The sequence below is a fragment of the Mustelus asterias genome, chromosome 6, assembly GCF_964213995.1.
Source record: "Mustelus asterias chromosome 6, sMusAst1.hap1.1, whole genome shotgun sequence".
NCBI classification, from domain to species: domain Eukaryota; kingdom Metazoa; phylum Chordata; class Chondrichthyes; order Carcharhiniformes; family Triakidae; genus Mustelus; species Mustelus asterias.
In genome coordinates this window covers 18,181,968-18,200,726 of record NC_135806.1, presented here as the reverse complement: position 1 = coordinate 18,200,726, position 18,759 = coordinate 18,181,968, and the positions used below count along the sequence as shown (strand labels likewise).

Sequence of the window (18,759 nt, the reverse complement as noted above, 5' to 3'; positions counted from 1 at the left end):
GTGCAGGTAAAAGATACAAACCAAAGCTGAGAACCAGTCATGAGGTTGAGAGAGGATAAGGTTTCACCATACCGGGTTGGTTGAAACTGGGGGACCAGGCAAGAGGCATTTGACAAGTACACTTAAAGAGGCTAGAAAACCAACAAGGAATGAGAGAATGTGGATTGGTCCCCAATATTGCTAATAAAAGCAAATTACTGCTGTTGCTGGAATCTGAAGCCAGAAGAGAAAATGCTGGAAAATCTCAGCAGGTCTGGCAGCATCTGTAAGGAGAGAAAAGAGCTGACGTTTCAAGTCCAGATGACCCTTTGTCAAAGCTAAAAGGCATAGAAAGTGGGCCTAATACTGCTAACTATCATGTTGTCCCTCAACCTAGTCGGATCACTCTGAGAGTGCTATAGTTAGTCTCTGTTGGCCTGGGATTAAAGTAGCAAATTACATACAAATGGGGAGCAGGGGTAGGCCATTTAGCCCCTCCAGTCTGCTCCACTAGCCAGTAAGATCATGGCTGATCTGATAGTAGCCACTCGCCTACTTCTGATAACTTCTTTTGTTTATCAGGAAGCTATCTACCTCTGCCTTAAAAATATTCAAAGATTCTCTTGAGGAAGAGAGTTCCAAAGACTCCCAACCTCTGAGAGAAAAGATTTCTCCTTATTGTTTTAGATGAGCGACCCCTTATTTATACTGAGTGGCCCTAGTGCTAGTTTCCCCCACAAGAATCATAGAATCCAACAGTGCAGAAAGAGCCATTTGGCCCATCGAAACTGCACTGACAACAATCCCACCCAGGCCCTATCCCTGTAACCCCAAGTATTTACCCTGCTAATCTCCCTGATACTAAGGGGCAATTTAGTATGGCCAATCAACCTAACCTGCACATTTTGGACTGTGGGAGGAAACCTGAGCACCTTGAGGAAACCCACCAGACACACGGAGAACGTGCAAACTTCACACGGACAGTGATCTGAGGCCGGACTTGAACCCGGGGTCCCTGGCACTGTGAGGCAGCAGTGCTAACCACGGTGCCCATCCGCTCCATGTCCGTCCTGTTAAGGCCTCTCAAGATTTCTAAGGCTTTGGATCAAGTTGCCTCTTACTCTTCTAAACTCTAGTGGATACAAGCCTAGTCAGTCCAACCATTCCTCATAACACACTAGGTATTAGTCTGGTGAATCTTCTCTGAACTGCTTCTAATGCATTTACATCTTTCCTAAATGAGGAGACCAATACTGTACACAATACTCTAGATGTGGTCTCACCAGTGCCCTGTACAACTGAAGCATAACCTCTCTCTGCTTTTGTATTCAAAATTACCTTCGTTAGAAGTTAAAAGTCTCTATTTTACCGCATGTTTCCAGTTTACTGCAAGGTTCCAGAACCTTTTTGGGGCAGCACAGTTGCACATTGGTTAGCACTGCTGCCTCACCGCCAGGGACCCAGGTTCAATTCCCAGCTTGGGTTACTGTTTGTGTGGAGTTTGCACTCTCTCCCTGTGTCTGCGTGGGTTCCCTCCAGGTGCTCCGGTTTCCTCCCACAGCCTGAAAGATGTGCTGGTTAGGTGCATTGACCCGAACAGGCGCAATGACCCGAACAGGCGCCAGAGTGTGGCGACTGGGGGAATTTCACAGTAACTTCATTGCAGTGTTAATGTAAGCCTTACTTGTGACACTAATAAATTAACTTTACTTGGTGGCCTGCAATGTGTTGACTCACAAAGAATCCCAAATATTATCGGATTAAAAGGGGCTGCTTATTAATTGGCACAATATTATTTTCTTTATCCCTTAGACACAACAAGCGAAGAAAGTTCTACGTGGACGCTCGTTGTCATCCTCAAACAATAGCTGTTGTGCAGACAAGAGCCAAGTATGGAAATATTTTAATTCTGTGTATTTTGTACAAGTTATCTTCCTCCTTTCCTCCAAAAGAATTGAGACCTGATCATTAAGTGAAATATTTGTGATAAATGTAGATTGATGTTGATTTTAAATGCAGCAAATCTGGGTGAAGTCATGTATCATTTTATATACAAGCATCACTTTCAAAGACAAGTACTGTGCTGTAATTTTACATTTGGCAGCAGCAAGCTGAGAAGACTCACATGATAAGTAACAAGTAACAAGAGCTTCTCATGCCAGCAGCCATTGTGAAAGGCACCACTGTAGTGAATCACTCATTTACCCAGCACAGTGCATGCCTTAGTTCATCCACTTGTAGCCTGAGCTCTTGTTCTATTGATCATTTATCTGGTGAAAAGCCCTGGCTGCAGCTGTAACAGGGATCCACCGGGGTATCAGGAAGGAGAAAGGAGAGTTCATATAATGGAGACTTGATGTGGAGGTGGGAGCTAGTGTTGCGAAGAATTAGGAGATGATGGGGGAGGTTCAATACCCTCCACTGTGGCCAGATTGGTGAAAGGGGGGAATTTAATCAGGTGGGAGGGTGACAGGTGGGGGTCCCCATTGCCTAATGTTTGAATGGATCCGTGGCGGGAAGGTCCATTGACAGCTTTCCCGCTCTGCTGCCAGTTGAGGCCTTAAGTGGGAAATGAAGGCCGACTTAAGAGCCTCATCCCCCTGGTATTCAGTCACGAATGGGCAGGGGACTTGCCATGTGGGGAGCCTGAATATCAAACCAGGGTTACTTGCTCCTGGTTGGAGCTGTGGTGGGGGTCGGGGGCTCCTCTCAATCAAAGGCCTCAGGTGCCTCAGGCCCACTACCATTCAGTCACCCCTCCCTTCCTTGCAATCATTCACCTCTGGCTGGATCCATCAGCAGTCCTGGGCTTTAGGTGGGTGTAATACTGGCAGCAGCCACCACCTCCCTGCTGGCGCTGCCTTTCAGTCAATTGACTTTGGCCTCTGAATGGTAGGCAGGTCTCGGTTGGTGGGACTTAAACCCCTGGGGCCCATGATACCAATGGGAGGCCAGGCGCTGCCCGGTTAGGTGCCTGATTGGTCTTCCCGAAAGGAGATGATGTGGGACTCTAGCCAACTCTCTAGCCAGTGGGCGGGAACCCCATCACCTCCATTAAACATTGCCTGATGTGTGCAGAGATGAAACATTTCCACTGTTTGGCGGAATTCCAACTTTTAGATCATGGAGTCCAGAACTCTGTGGATGGCGAGAGAGACAGAGAGTAAGGTGAAGCAGAAAAAGGATGCTGATGACTGATGTCAGGTGAACAATACTTGTGAGAAGCAGGCTAAATATAAAAAGTTCAGGAAAAAAGGTCAAAAAGGAAATAAAAGGGACAAAGAGAGAGTACAGGAAAAGACTGGCAGCTAATGTAAAAAGGAATCCAGAATTCTTCTGTCGGCATGTAAATTTGGCCAAGATTTTCTGAGCCTGTTGGCATTGGGCACAAATTCCATTATGATGGAAATCCTCACAGGAGGCCCATAACGGGATTTGCACCAGCTTCCCCTGCCGCCCGCTGGTGATGTAATCAGGTTCATGCCCAGCGAGGGCATGAACCTAATTACCATCAATTAAATAGATTTAAATGTGCTTAAATGGCTTAACGCCTTACCTTCCAGGTTCACCGTAATTTCCACCCCTGCTGGTGTGACGTTATGTCAGTGGTATTCACTACTGCCAAGGGGTGGGGCCAGGGATAGAGGCACTGATGTTTGGGAGGACTCCTGGCACACATTGATAGTGGCGGGTAGGGTGGATATTGCCCCCTGATCATTGATTTGGGGGGGGGGGGGGGGGGGCGAGATTGCAGGGAACATTGATGGAACAGTCCCGATGTCCATGGGGCAGGAGAGGGGGGCATGTCTGTTAACGTTGAAACAGCGCCTCAATATCTGTGGAGCGACCTTGCTGGCATCTTTAGCCAAACCCCTCAGGTATGACGGCACGAAACACGCCCTCTGTTTTTTTCTGACAAAGTGTCAGACGATCTGGGAATTGTAGCCACCGGGAATGGACCATGCAAAGGTCCGTTGACCTTCGGCAGGATTTTCCAGCCTTAGAGCGAGCGTAGCTGGAAAATCCCATCCTTTGCCATTCTTTGGGAAAATTCCGCCCAGCAAAAGAGTACTAAGGGAAGGAGTGAGATAGATTCAGGACCAGATAGGGGATCTACACGTGGAGGCAGAGGGCATGGCTAAGGTTTTAAATTAGTGCTTTGCATATATGCTTGCCAAGGAAGAGATGCAGTCAAAGTCACAGTGAAATAGGAGGTGTTTGAGATATTGGATGGGCTGTATATTGATAATAGTTTTAGAAAGACTGGCCATATTGAAAAATTGATAAATCACCAGGGCTGGATGGGATGCATCTGAGGATGCTGAGGGATGTAAGGATCGAAATTGTTGAGTCACTGGCCATAATCTTCCAATCCTCCGCAGATACAGGGGTTGTACCAGAGGACAGGAGAATTGTAAATGTTATATCCTTGTCCAGAGAACGAGGTCAGGATAGACTCAGAAACTGCAGGCCAGTCAGTTTAATCTTGGTGATGGGAAAACCTTTGGAAAAGTTGGAGCAAAATTAACATTCACTTAGATAAGAGAAACCTGGGGGTATATGTACATAAATGGTTGAAGGTGGGAGGGTGGTTAAAAAGGCATGTGGAATCTTGAGATTTATAGGTAGAGGCAAGCAGTACAAAGACAAGAAATTTATGATGAGCCTTTATACAACACTGGTTCCGCCTCAACTGGAGTGTCATGTTCAATTCTGGGCACCAGACATTAGGAAAGATGTGACGGATTGTGAAAGGTTTACAGAAGTGGCTGTAAGGATGAGGGACTTCAGTTACATGGATAAACTGGAGACGCTGGGGATGTCTGCCTTCTAGAAGAGAAGTTTGAGAGGAAATTTGAAGGAAGTGTTCAGAATCCTGAGAGCCCTGGGCAGCGGAGAGAAACTGTTCCTATTGAGGGAAGGATCAAAAGCCAGAGAAAACTAATTTGAAGAGGTTGACAAAAGAACCAATCGAGACATGAAGAAAAACCTTTTTGACAAAGTGGGTCCTATTTTACCATTTTGATTCTAAATGCTGGACGGACTTGGATCTGGGAGTGTTTCAGATCTGACTTTTAGACCCGTTCTCAGGCGCCCCCATGCACACTCTGCCTGAAAAAATATCAGTGATTCTGAATCGCGCTGCAGAGGCCTGTGGGCGGGGCTTAATGCGTCCAAAATCTTGCAGCTCCGATTGGCATCTCCAACTGCACATACGCAGAAAAAATATAATAGAATGCGGCTTCCCTGACACATCACTCCCGGGCGGATAATGCCTCCCCCTGGCCCCCACAGACATTGCCCCACCCCCACAACATTACTGACCCCCTTATCCCCCCACCCTCTCCCGCCACCCAGACTGATCGTGAGCCCCTCCCTCCTTTCCCCCCACCAATCTCAGGCAGAGTGGCAGCGGACCCTCCCTTCAGAGGCAGAGTGGCAGCGGACCTTCCCTTCAGAGGCAGGGTGGCAGCGGACCCTCCCTTCAGAGGCAGAGTGGCAGTGGACGCTCCCCTCTCCCCTCCACTCCGCGTCTCACTGATCTCAAGCAGAGTGGCAGCGGACCCACCATACCACCACCCCCTCCCCCCATCCCCACCACCACCGATCTCAAGCAGAGAGCTGTCGGACACTCGGCAGTTACCTCCTCATTAGCTAGAGCACCCGAATTGGACTTTTGTAGAGCAGGTCTGTTTCGCGTCGTTTCTGGATGGGCGAACGCGTGGTAAATGGGGAAGTGCTGGTAAAGCTGGGCGTGCAGCCCATTAAGTCAATTTAAATGCATGCAAATGCATTTGAATAGCCGTCGCACCCGTTTCGGGTGCGGTCCCGATTGCAGTCATTTTTGGGCCTTGGTAAAGGGGAAACCGGCGCGGAGGCAGGCGCGGATCGTGCTACTCACCGCACACCTGACTTTACCAAGTTTGCGTGCCCGAAAACATCGTAACTTGATGGTGAAATCGGGCCCAGTGAATGGTGGCGTTCTGGAATGCACTGCCTAAGAGTATTGGTGGAGATAGGTTCAGTTGTAGCTTTCTGAATTAGATAGGACATCAGGGAGACATTTGCAAGGCTATGATGAAAGTGTGGGGATGTGAGAGCAGCTGAATTGTTGTTGCACAGAACTTGCACAATGGGGAGGAATTTTCCCGTCCCACCCACCACAGGAATCGTAGCGGGGAGGGGAGGGTGGGCCACGCAAAGGTCTGTTGACCTCGGGCGGGAATTTCCGGCCTTGGGGGCGAGCGTGGTCGAAAATCCCACTCAGTGGGTCAAAAGGCCTCCTTCTATGCTTCCAACCATTCTATGATCCGATGAAACCGGCTAATCCAGAATGTCGTAACGCGCGCTCTCCCCCACATAGAATTCTGCCAACTCAATTTCCATCTGATTGCCAAGCCCCACTGTCTGCAAATGCCTTCGTTACCAGACTCCACCTTCTCTGGGCAATCCTCTCCAGCATGTGTCCCTACTAGCCATGTCTTCTGACCAGTTCATTTCTTATTCCTTATTTCCTTCCCTCTTACAAAAAAATTGTGCTTCAGTTGCTATCCTGGCCTCTGGATTTCTTACCTACTTTCATTGCTCTGTTCCTCTCCACTCCGTCAAATGTGGCTTTTTGAGAGTATTCGAACCCTAAACATCCTACTTCTGTGTTGGTGCCCATGAGTTTGCCTTGTGAAACCCTGTAGAACATACTTCTATGCGAGCAGTACATTATAAATGTAAGTTCTTGTGGATGGTACAAAAGATTAGATTATTAAATAGGTCAACATGCGTGAGAGCAGCAAGCCATCTTTATAATACAACTGTAAAATGGTTTTTATTTGATTTTCTTTATTTTTACAATGTACCTATTCTTGTAGTTACATAGGAGTCACAACAGAGCTGAAGTTGCCCCATGAAATGGATTTTAGCAGGAAGGATATCAGTGGTGTCTTGTTCCAGTATCCAGACAGTGACGGAAGAGTTGAAGACTATGCTGAACTTGTCGATCTTGCACATCAAAATGGAGTGAGTGAAAGATGTTGGGAGTTATTTTGGTGAAAGGATGAAAATGGGTGCTCTGCTAATTAGATATACCTGTTTGAAAGTTGGCTTTGGCCGCAGTTTTGGGGCTAATCGATGGATACCATGATTTCACCATGCCAGGGAGGTGCTCCAAACAGACACCTGTTGGTTTGGTATTCAAGTGCCGATTAGAAGCAATTTTCGTGGAGTTTCTTTGTTTATTTATTAGTATCACCATTAGGCTTACATTAACACTGAAGTTACTGTAAAAATCCTCGAGTCGCCACACTCCGGCGCCTGTTCGGATACACTGAGGGAGAATTTAGCATGGCCAATGCATCTAACCAGCATGTCTTTCGGATTGTGGGAGGACACCGGAGCACCCGGAGAAAACCCACACAGACACAGGGAGAACGTACAAACTCCACACAGACAGATAGTGACCCAAGCTGGGAATCAAACACTGGTCCCTGGCGCTGTAAGGCAGCAGTACTTACCACTGCGCCATCGTGTCCCCCTTGTAGCCCGCACTCACTCACTTCCACTGATGCTGGCTGACACACACTGGAATGTTTCAGGATGGCTCGGGCAGAGAGGGGGAGTGTGCACAGTCTCATGAGTGCAGCACTAAAGCTCCTGTTGGAGGACGCCTAGAGAAAGAGGGATGTCCTGTACCTGGAGGGAAGGATGCCCTGCCTCCGCCTCCGCCCCCGCCCCCACCCCCAGCTCTCCCCTTCCTCTCCCCTGCAGCAGCTGATGTTGTCCTGTCTGATCTTATCATCCTTCTTCCTTTCCTCACTCAGATCAAGGGATTCCCTAACTAGATGCCCATGACCATCCTATAAGGTGACTCCTATAAAGTGGAGTAGCGCAGTAGTTCCCCTCTTTATGCGTAGTTTTCAGACAATCTCCAGAATAAATGTTGGCAAGAGTGTTGATGAAGTCTTGGTAAAGTGTCGCAGAAGATCTCCGAATGGATCTCAAAAATCCTGTCCAAGTCTCCAGCAGCAAGTGAACATTGAAAACTTAGCATAGCTTTAAGTGGTGTGAGAAATCCTCAGCAATACATTCGGTTGGTCACTTTTAGGAAACACCCTTAATTGCTGGCACAGTGGTTAGCACTGCTGTCTCATAGCACCGGGGACTCGGGTTCAATTCTCAGCTTGAGCCACTGGAGTTTGCACATTCTCCCCGTGTCTGCGTGGGTTTCCTCCGGGTGCTTCAGTTTCCTCCCACTGTCCAAAGATGTGCAGGTTAGGTGGATTGGCCATGCTAAATTGCCCCTTAGTGTCAGGGGACTAGCTTGGGTAAATGCATGGGGTTATGGGGATAGGGCCTGGGTGGAGTTGTGGTCAGTGCAGACTTGATGGGCTGAATGGCCTCCTGTTGCACTGTAGGATTCTATGATTCTATGAAGTGCTGGCCACCACATGCCGTGCCGCCCTGCAATGGGGGCTAGCACAGAATTTGATTGTCAGTCAAACCTTCAACAACCCTCCTGTACCAATCAAGCCCTTAACAATCCTCCATCCCCTTACCTTGCATGTGTCCCAACTCCTTTACCAAGATGGCGTCTTGTGATAAATACTGACCAAACTGCCGCTGCAGCCCACAACTCCATGTTCGTCAGCTCCAAGCCTCTTTCGCACCTAAAATATCCCAGATAAAATCTCATCTGTCAGGTTGATGCTGACTAGCAAGTTGATTAATAGCTGCAAAGTTCTCTCACTGCCACACAGAGTTTAGCAATTCCATTGTGCTGATTGTTTTATATAATAGGCTACACTAACCTTGCAATCACTGTATCCAATTAAGGCACGTAATTAACTTAGAGCCAAGATTTGGTTTTGCATTGCAGAGCCATAGTTTAATCCTTAGATCTTTCTGAAGAAGAGACTTTGTCAACACAGTCAAAATGTCAAGACAAAAATTCCCACATTGTAAATAATTTATTGAATGTAAGCGTGGGATAGGGAAAGTACAATGTGAAACAACTCAACATGTTACTCCCCACCTGGAGATAACGTGATGGGAACAATACAAAACTGAATTCACAGTAAAACAGAGCACTTAAAAATTCATGACATATTAGCAACGTAGAGACACGCCTGGAGAGAGCAGCTTGAGGCGCAGTTTTTATTTTTAAGCCCAAAACAATTTCCGGGAAAGCAGGAGGTTCTTGAAAAGAGTGAGTGCCTGAAGCATAATTCAGACTTTTTAAAAACAAATCTGATTGTGTAACCACTGAGGAGCTAAGAATTGAAACAAACCCTGATCAAAACACCACAGTTGGGGAGACGGTGGCAAGGTGGTAATGTCACTGAACTTGTAATCCCTGGCGACATGGGTTCGAATCCCACCAGAGCAACTGGTGGAATTTAAATTCAGTTAATAAATCTGGAATATAAAACTAGGGCGTGATTCTCTGGTCTTTCTTGCGGTGGGAGGCGGGATCTTGTTATCCCGCCGCTTCACCCCATGCTGCCGGGAAACCCGGCGGGGGAGGGGGTGCACCGTCGGCAGATCCAGAACATCCCGCAGGCATTTACAGCTGGAAAGTTGCAGCCCTATTTTCAGTAATGGTGACCTTGGAATGCTCGTTGATTTTGTGAAAACCCATCTGGCTCCGTAATGTCCTTTAGTGGTGGAAATCTGTCATTCGTACCTGGTCTTGCCGACAAATGACTCCTGACTCACAGCGATGCGATTAAGTGCCCTCTCAAGTAGCCTAGCTAGCAAGCCATTCAATTCGAGGGCAATTAGCCAATTATACCGAACATCCCGTGAAGTAATTCTAAAAATGTGAAGATAGTACTATCCATAGTAAATTCTAACTATTCAAACGCCAAGGCTGCTTATGAAACTTGAGATAATCCATTACCTAGCCAAGGATCATTATTCCGCACTTGAGTAGAAAAAAACTAAGCAGATCAGACGATTGTGCAAATGTTGGGAACTAATCACCTTGAGGATATAAGATGGTGCTCTGAATTCTTTTGCAGCTTCTAGTAAATAGAAGCAGATCTCATGAGGTTCATTTCTTTGTACAAGTGCTACTGGTGACTAATGTCTAGTTTGGAAAGGGAGTGTGAGCCAAGTGGTAGCTGTGGCACCTTTCCATGTGGTGAACTCAGGCTGAGGAATGGCGTGATGACTGTAACCTGATTCTCTGTAAAATGCGGTGCGGCTTTCTTATTCATTATCACTGATTATATTTTATTTTAATGAGTAATTTTTATTTTAATGAGTAATTTTTATTTTAATGTGCTGATCAATTTGAAATTAGAAAACAGTGGCCCAGAAACTTAACCAAGTAGAAAGAAGATGAAAAATAAACAGAAAAATGCTGGAAAATGTCAGCAGATCTGACAGCATCTGAGGAGAGAGAATAGAGCCAACGTTTTGAGTCCCTCGAGGGTCATCTAGACTCGAAAAGCTGGCTCTATCCTCTCTCCACAGATGCTGTCAGACCTTCTGAAATTTTCCAGCATTTTTCTGTTTATGTTTCAGATTCCAGCATCCGCAGTATTTTGCATTTCTAGAAAGTAGATGAAAACACATGCAAAAGTTTTGTTATTCAGATAGTCTGTACCGGGCCATGTTATGCCTGGGCTGATGTAGCTTGATAGTGCCAGAGTGACCAAGTGTGTCATTTGCTAACACAAGATATTTGCAGAAAAACTTAACAAAAAGTGCAAATATGAAAATTTTGCAACTTAAAAATAATTCATTTATGGGATGTGGGCATCACTGGATGGGCCAGCATTTATTGCCCATCCCTAACTGCCCTCCATTTCAGGGGGCATTTAAGAGTCAACCACATTGCTAAAGATCTTGAGTCACATGTAGGCCAGACCAGGTAAGGGTGGCAGATTTCCTTCCCTAAAGGACATTAGTGAACCAGATGGTCTTTATGACAATTGATTCATGATCACTATTTGACTTTTAATTGCAGATTTTTATTGTTGAATTTCATTGGCCACGGTGGGATTTGAACCCAAGTCCCCAGATCTTGCTTTCAGTCTCTGAATTACTTGTCCAATGACAATAATATTATTACGCCACTGCCTCCCCATATATAAAGGTAAATCAGGGGCAGTTCTCCCCACTCCTACAGAAATGTTGGGCGTGATTTTTACATCTGTAACATCTTTTTCTTTAATTTTCAGGCCTTGACATGTTGTGCAACTGACCTCTTGGCGTTGTGCGTACTAAGACCTCCTGGAGAATTTGCCGTAGACATTGTACTTGGCAGCTCCCAGAGGTTCGGCGTGCCGCTTTCCTACGGCGGGCCACATGCTGCTTTCTTTGCCGTCAAGGAAAACCTTGTCAGACTGATGCCAGGAAGAATGGTCGGGGTTACCAGGTATGTAAATACATGTTGATCTTGGGGCAGTACCAAGTTTGTGACTCGAACCAACAGTACAATGTTCCTTTGAATTAAACTTTACAAAGGGGGAAATTCAGGAGCCAAGGCAACTATCTAGAGATCCCGCTGGAGTATGTGCATTTAGGGACATGGCGGGGACATAATGACAGTGTGATGCCTTCATATTTGATTAACTTGCTCACACTGTTTGTTTAGGGGTATATACATGGAAATACCCACATGAGTGATGTACTAAAGGGCTTCCAGCATCCTGAGTCACTTCCTTCAAAGGAACAATTGGAAAAAATGGTGCAGCCAGGCAGGTTTGCTGCACGTATTATTGGGACTGCTTGTCTATGTTGTGTTAAGATAAATGCAAATTGCTAGAACATTGCCTATCTTCTCTTGACTGTGGTTAAGCTTATCTATTGATCATAAACAATATTTCCATTGACTGTGAATAATATTTTAAATTTCATATTGAAGGGGACATCATTGTGCTTGTTCCTCCTTCCAATGTAGGATTTAACACTCTCCAAGAGCCTCTACACCCCCTCTGTTTTGTTCCTGGATTGACATTGATGTCTGCATGCTCATATTCAGAGGAGTGTTGTTTGATTTTTAATTTGACAGGTTTTTAAAAAAAATTAATGGAATGTGGGCATCGCTGGCAAGGCCATTGCCCATCCTTAATTGCCATGAGAAGGTAATGGTGAGCCACCGCCTTGAACTGCTGCTATTCTTTGGTGTCGGTGCACCCACAGTGCTGTCAGAGAGAGGGGGTTGCAGGTTGTGACCCTGTGACAATGAAGGAACAGCGACGTAGTTCCAAGTCAGGATGGTCAGGATATTTACAAATGGTGTTGTTGCCATGAGTCTGGCGCCCTTCTCCTTCTGGGTGACGGAGGCCGTAGCTTTGGACGGTACCATTGAAGGAGGCTTGGCAAATTACTGGAGTACACCTTTTAGATGATACACATTGCTGCCACAGTGTGCCAGCGATGAAGGGAATGGATGTTTAAGGTGTTGGTGCCAATTAAGTATATTCTTCCGTGTTGGATATTGTCAAGCCTCTTGAGTAAAAGGATTTGAAAGGTTTCCTCAAAATTGAAAATGCTGACACTGTCAAAGGAAGTTGAATCATTGGCCTGGCGTCCAGAGACCAAAGCATTTATTGTAAATAAGTTTAAAATTTATTTATTAGTGTCACAAGTAGGCTTGCATTAACATTGCAATGAAGGTACTGTAAAACTCCCCTGGTCGCCACACTCTGGCACCTCTTCAGGTACACTGAGGGAGAATTTAGCATGGCCAATGCACCTAACCAGCTTGTCTTTCAGACTGTGGGAGAAAACCGGAGCACCCGGAGGAAACCCACGCAGACACGGGGAGAACGTGCAGACTCCGCACAGACATTTATCGTTGGCATAGCCATTAGCACATTCAGGATTGTTTAGCACCGTGGCTCGTTTATACTTTTAACATGTTTCTTTTCAGCAGTTTTCAAGTTCTGTACTAACAAACAACTGTGTGGTTTCTCAATAACCCAAGCCAGGAATCGAACCCGGGTCCCTGGCGCTGTGAGGCAGCAGTGCTAACCACTGTGCCACTGTGCTGAGTTTTGTGATGATGTTAGCGATCCTGGTGCAAATTGCAAATGTACACGGCCCTAGTTTGCATTTCACGCATGCCTGGTCTGGTCCTAAACTGCATCTGACAAGATCCAGGCTCAGTTCCTATTTTGAGTTAGCTGATCTCAACTGCATAAATAATAGGTGTCTTACAACTTGCCTGAGCACCCCAGAGCAAGGGAGAGACAGTATTAGTCTGGTTTACTATTTCTGCTCGCTATCAAGTGAGTTCTGGTGAGCAATAGAAATGTGGCTCGAGCGCAGAATCAGATTTGCCTTTCCAAAGGGAAAAATAATCTTGCACCTGTTGTATATGTGGTGTCTGTCTCTTTAAAAGAGTCACCTGACTTGAGAAACCAATGGGAACTGAGAATGAGTCTTCACCCCAGAGGATGAAGTCCTCTCTTGGGTAGAATACACCTAACATCTGTGGGCGGCACGGTAGCACAGTGGTGAGCACTGCTGCCTCACAGCGCCAGGAACCCGGGTTCGATTCCCGGCTTGGGTCACTGTCTGTGTGGAGTTTGCACATTCTCCTTGTGTCTGCGTGGGTTTCCTCCAGGTGCTCCGGTTTCCTCCCACAGTCTGAAAGACGTGCTGGTTCGGTGCATTGACCCGAACAGGTGCTGAAGTCTGGCGACTAGGGGAATTTCATGGTGACTTCATTGCAGTGTTAATGTGAGCCTTACTTGTGACTAATAAATACACTTTGCTTTAATAGTCATGTAATCAACTTCATAAAGACTGGATAAAAGCAAATTACTGTGGATGCTGGAATCTGAAACCAAAAGAGAAAACGCTGGAAAATCTCAGTAGGTCTGGCAGCATCTGTAAGGAGAGAAAAGAGCTGACGTTTCGAATCCAGATGACCCTTTGTCAAAGCTCTGACAAAAGATCATCCAGACCTGCTGGATTATCTCTTTTGGTTCCATAAAGACTGGAGCCTGACTCCAGGGCAGTCTGGAGCTGCAACTCCCATATCTAGTTTCTCTTATCATTTTCTTCCTAACAAAGTCTGGAATCTCTTGACGATGCCTGGAATGGCACAACATAATAGCACTCACTCTTGAAGCTTTTGCATGAAGGCCCAAGTCAGGAGTGTGATGGAATAGTCCCCACTTGCCTGGAATGGGTGCAGCTCCAACAACACTCAAGAAGCTTGATACCATCCAGGGCAAAGCAGCCCTGCTTGATTGGCACCACATCCACAAACATTCAATCCCTCCACCACCGACGCTCAGTAGCAGCAGTGTGTGCTATCTACAAGATGCACTGCATCAGTTCACCAAAGATCCTTAGACAGCACCTTCCAAACCCACAACCAGTTCCATCTAGAAGGGCAAGGGCAGCAGATACATGGGAGCACCACCACCCGCAAGTTCCCCTCCAAGCCACTCACTGTCCTGACTTGTAAATATATCGCCATTCCTTCACAGTCGCTGGGTCAAAATCCTGGAATTCCCTCTCTAATGGCATTGTGGGTCAACCCACAGCATGTGGACTGCAGCAATTCAAGATGGCAGCTCACCACCACCTTCTCAAGGGCAACTTGGGATGGGCAATAAATGCTGGCCAGCCAGCGACACCCATGTCCCACGAAAGAAAAAAACATTTTTTTAAAAATAGCTTGAATATTGTTGAAAAGGGAGACATGTTGCCGAAGCTTTTCATCTTGCACTCACCTGGACGAGCCCAAGAATAACAAATTTCAATTGACAACAACTTATATCACAGGAGAAAAGGACGCTGGTTGGTTGACAGTTCAACTGTGATTGGCTGAGGTGTTGCCATGGAGAAAGAAATGGAGAACTCTAGTCTGCCCAAGCTACTGGGTGATTCAATAAAGGCGCAAGGCTTGAGCATATTCCTCTTGTTTGCAGAGGATGGGTCCTTGTGTATGAATCTATTTCACTTTTTGCAAGCGTAAAGGAGCCACATTACAAGTTTGATTGTTGGCATAGCCATTAGCACATTCAGGATCGTTTATACTTTCAACATGTTTCTTTTCAGCAATTTTCAAGTTCTGTACTAACAAACAACTGTGTGGTTTCTCAGGCAAGATACAGGAGAACCCCAGTACCTAGTATCTGTACCCCACTGTGTGTCAATGCCTTCAGAGGAGAAAACAGAACTGGAGAAATAAGACGAGACAAAATCCCTGCATCGCAACCTCTTCCCCCAGTGAGCATTACAACCTTCTACTTTGTATTGTTGTAGTGTTGTTGGAGCTGCACCCACTGCTGCCTCACAGCGCCAGGGACCCAGGTTCAATTCCGGCCTCGGGTCACTGACTGTGTGGAGTTTGCACATTCTCCCCGTGTCTGCGTGGGTTTCCTCCAGGTGCTCCGGTTTCCTCCCACAGTCCAAAAATGTGTGGGTTAGGTTGATTGGCCAAGTGTCAGGGGATTAGCAGGGTAAATGTGTGGGGTTATGGGGATAGGGCCTGGGTGGGATTGTGGTCGATGCAGACTCGATGGGCCAAATGGCCTCCTTCCGCACTGTAGGGATTCGATGAAATAGGAGCAGGAGTAGGCCATTCAGGCAGGTCATGGATGATCTGTTGTGGCTTTAGCTCCACTTTCCTGCCTGTTCCCATAAACCTTCACTCCCTTGCCAGTCAATAAATTGTCTAACTCTGCCTTGAATATGTTCAGTGACCCAGCCTCCCCACTGCTTGCTGGGAGAGAGAATTCCAAACACTAACAACCCTCTGAGAAAAAAACATTCCACCTCATCTCCATTTTAAATGGGAGCTTCTTTACTTTGAAACTGTGCACCCCGGTTCAAAATTCCCCCATGAGGGGAAACACAATGGGCGTGATTTTCCCGGCCTGCTGCACTGCTCGAGCAGCACAGTGAGTGGGAAATACTGGCAGGAGGGCCTGAAACGTGAATCTGTGGCCGCGACTTTCCCGGGCTACTTTCTATGGCGCAATCAGCCTCGTGCTAGAGAACAGTGCGAGGCTGATTACCATATTGAAATCAGGATTTGAATGTCATCAGCGAGCCCGGGACAGTATCAGGAGGCCCGGCGGTGGGGAGGTGGGGGGGGGGGGGTGGCACGGCACTGATGCCAGCCTCTCGGGCAGGATTAAGGCCCCCCTCCCCCCTAATAGCGGCATGAATCCCCCAGCGGACTCTGTGATACACAGAGTGCCGGAAATTCAACCAGCTAAGTTCGCCCAAAAAAACAGACAGGAAAATCTCCCGTTTTCCTACCCGCTGTGCACTTAGTTTTCTTTTGGAAAATTGCCCCTATTACTCTTTCAGTATGCAGATCAGCAGCTTAGAAAGTTATGAGGTGGCTGGACCTTGGTATCGGAGAGAAGAAGAAATGGATTAAAGGAGTGAGGGAATGGATAGAAAGGAATGGAGGGTGACGAGAGGTGAGTTCCAGGACTGGTTTACCTTCAGTCAGGAGGGAGCAATTTGTCTATGTCCTCAGTGGACATGGAGCACAAGGCCAGGTTTGTCCTATAGTAGGAATGAGAAGAGACGCATTTTCTCTTAGCAAGAAAGATGTAGGTAAAACTCTGCTGTGAAAAGCATGTGCAGTTTGTATCTGGATTACTGTTCAGTTGAGTGGGATGGGATGGTGGTGGCTGCAAATCTTTTCATAATACAGTTCAGACAAGCAACCAAAAAATACTTGCTGCAAAGCTGCTTGGTTCAATCGTCTGTCCATCAATACCTGATACTGCAAGCACTTGAAACCTCTTTATTTTGTGCAAATAAACATTGTGAAATTGACACCCAAGCCTCATTATGGAATCTTGGCTGAGTGCCCCGAAATCCATTCACCTGTTAAAACGCCTGAGCCCCGGGGAAAACTTGCTGGATCGACAGCTATGGCTTTCTGATCTTTGCTGTCAATTTCACAATGTTTATTTACGCAAAATAAAGAGGTTTCCACTGCTTGTAGTTTCTGCTATTGATACTTCAGGGAATGACCTGAACGATGAAAATCCAGCCCTATAAATAGAGTTGTTGTTGAAGGTATTCATAGTGTGACTTCGTTGCAGTTCGATGTTTACATACGAGAAATATTGACTGTATGCTTGTCAAATACATTGTATCTTGAGAACTTGAATATTGAAAAAACACAGGTTTTGTGTTTGTTTTTCCTTAAGACAATGTAAGCTAATTGCAAGCTTAAGAAAAAATGTAGGTGGCCTTTAATGTCCTCTTTACAAAACTAAGATAATTATCTGAAGTTGACTAAATAACTAGTGGATTGAAATTACAACATATGAAATTAGTTGCAAACTGTCCTTTTAGAGTTAGGGAAATATTTTTTCAAATATATCTTTCATTTGCATTTTGGACGGGACTAGGTTGAAACCAGGAAGTGCATATTGCAAATTGTCTTTCTCCACATAAAATAAGAATGACTGCATGATGGGGCTTTGGACTGTATAAGTTATAATTAATAACCTCATTTTGGAAAAAAAACCTTTAAATTACCTACTTTAAAGAAACCTTCGATGTCACACCGCGCAATTTTATCCGACAAGTTAATATTTAGGAAATATATCTGCTTGCCGTTACTGCTTCATCAGATGGTTCTGTTTGCTGTCTCTTAATTATTTACACAATGGGCCAGAATTCATTCGCGGGACATGGGCGTCGCTGCTTGGCCAGTATTTATTGCCCACCCTTAGTTGCCCTTGGAGGGCATTTGAGAGTCAACCACATTGCTGTGGCTCTGGAGTCACGTGTAGGCCAGACCAGGTAAGGATGACAGATTTCCTTCCCTAAAGGACATTAGTGAACCAGATGGGATTTTCCGACAACTGACAATGGTTTCATGGTCATCAGTAGAGTCTTAATTCCAGATTTTTAAAAAATTGAATTCAAATTCCACCATCTACCATGGCAGGGTTCAAACCCAGGTCCCCAGAACATTAGCTGAGTTTCTGGATTAATAGTCTAGCGATAATACCACTAGGCCATCGCCACGCCCTAAAAATATGTTGGAAAAATAACAGTGAGTTTAATGGACACAGTGTTATATGTGTGTAACTCTTCCAGCAGCTTCTGTTAAGGGAGCAATATCCATGAGCTGTGAATCATCATAGAGTGCACAACTTGGGCCACTCGCCAGTTCCCCTCGAGAAAGTGGCAGCTCACCCTCAAACATCTCCAACCAAGTGTCATAATTTGCTACTTTACATTAATTACTAATAATACTCACTGCAGAATGTTGGGGCAGATATTTAACAACATTGGGAGCTGTGTCTGATGTAATTTATATCCCCGGAATGCCGCATAAACTCTGCTGCCCAGAAAAGGAACAATTAAAACTGTGGAATCTCAATCCTGCAGATAGTAAATTGTTCTTAGAGTTTAAAATTAATTTTAAAGATTTGTTTTCTTGTATTGTCCCGTTTTTTTTCCTCCTTTAACTCAATCTTTCTCTCCCTCTCTTTATTTCTCTGTACCCGATTTGACTCTAATTTACCCTAATTTCCTCTTTCCTCTGTTTCTTTCTCAATCCTTAAATCTCATTGGTTAAGGAGATAGATTGTTGGTCCAACCGTTCACCAAGGTCCCAGAAGCCCCGTTGCCGTTCTCATCTCGCACTTCCAGCAGTTTACGATGCAGAAAGTCTCCGAGCAGAAGGGTGAGGAAGAAAATCTAACAAGTGGGAGCACACTGCAGCAAGTTCTGGGCCCACTGCATTGTTTAAATACCTCAGCTAGTTTGCTGTATTTTTTTTTTCTGGAGAAACGAGTAGAACAGTGAAGATACGGATAACTGGACCATTTC

General features: G+C 45.8%; 1 protein-coding gene across 1 annotated transcript in view; it reads left to right on the top strand.

Moving 5' to 3' along the window:
• gldc (glycine dehydrogenase (decarboxylating)) overlaps positions 1–18,759 on the top strand; it is a 147,758-nt gene that overhangs the window by 57,259 nt on the left and 71,740 nt on the right. Inside the window, exons 5-7 of the mRNA XM_078214099.1 lie at positions 1,792–1,869; positions 6,846–6,993; positions 11,160–11,356. Coding sequence (XP_078070225.1) covers positions 1,792–1,869; positions 6,846–6,993; positions 11,160–11,356 — 423 coding nt within the window. The remainder of the gene's footprint in view (positions 1–1,791; positions 1,870–6,845; positions 6,994–11,159; positions 11,357–18,759) is intronic.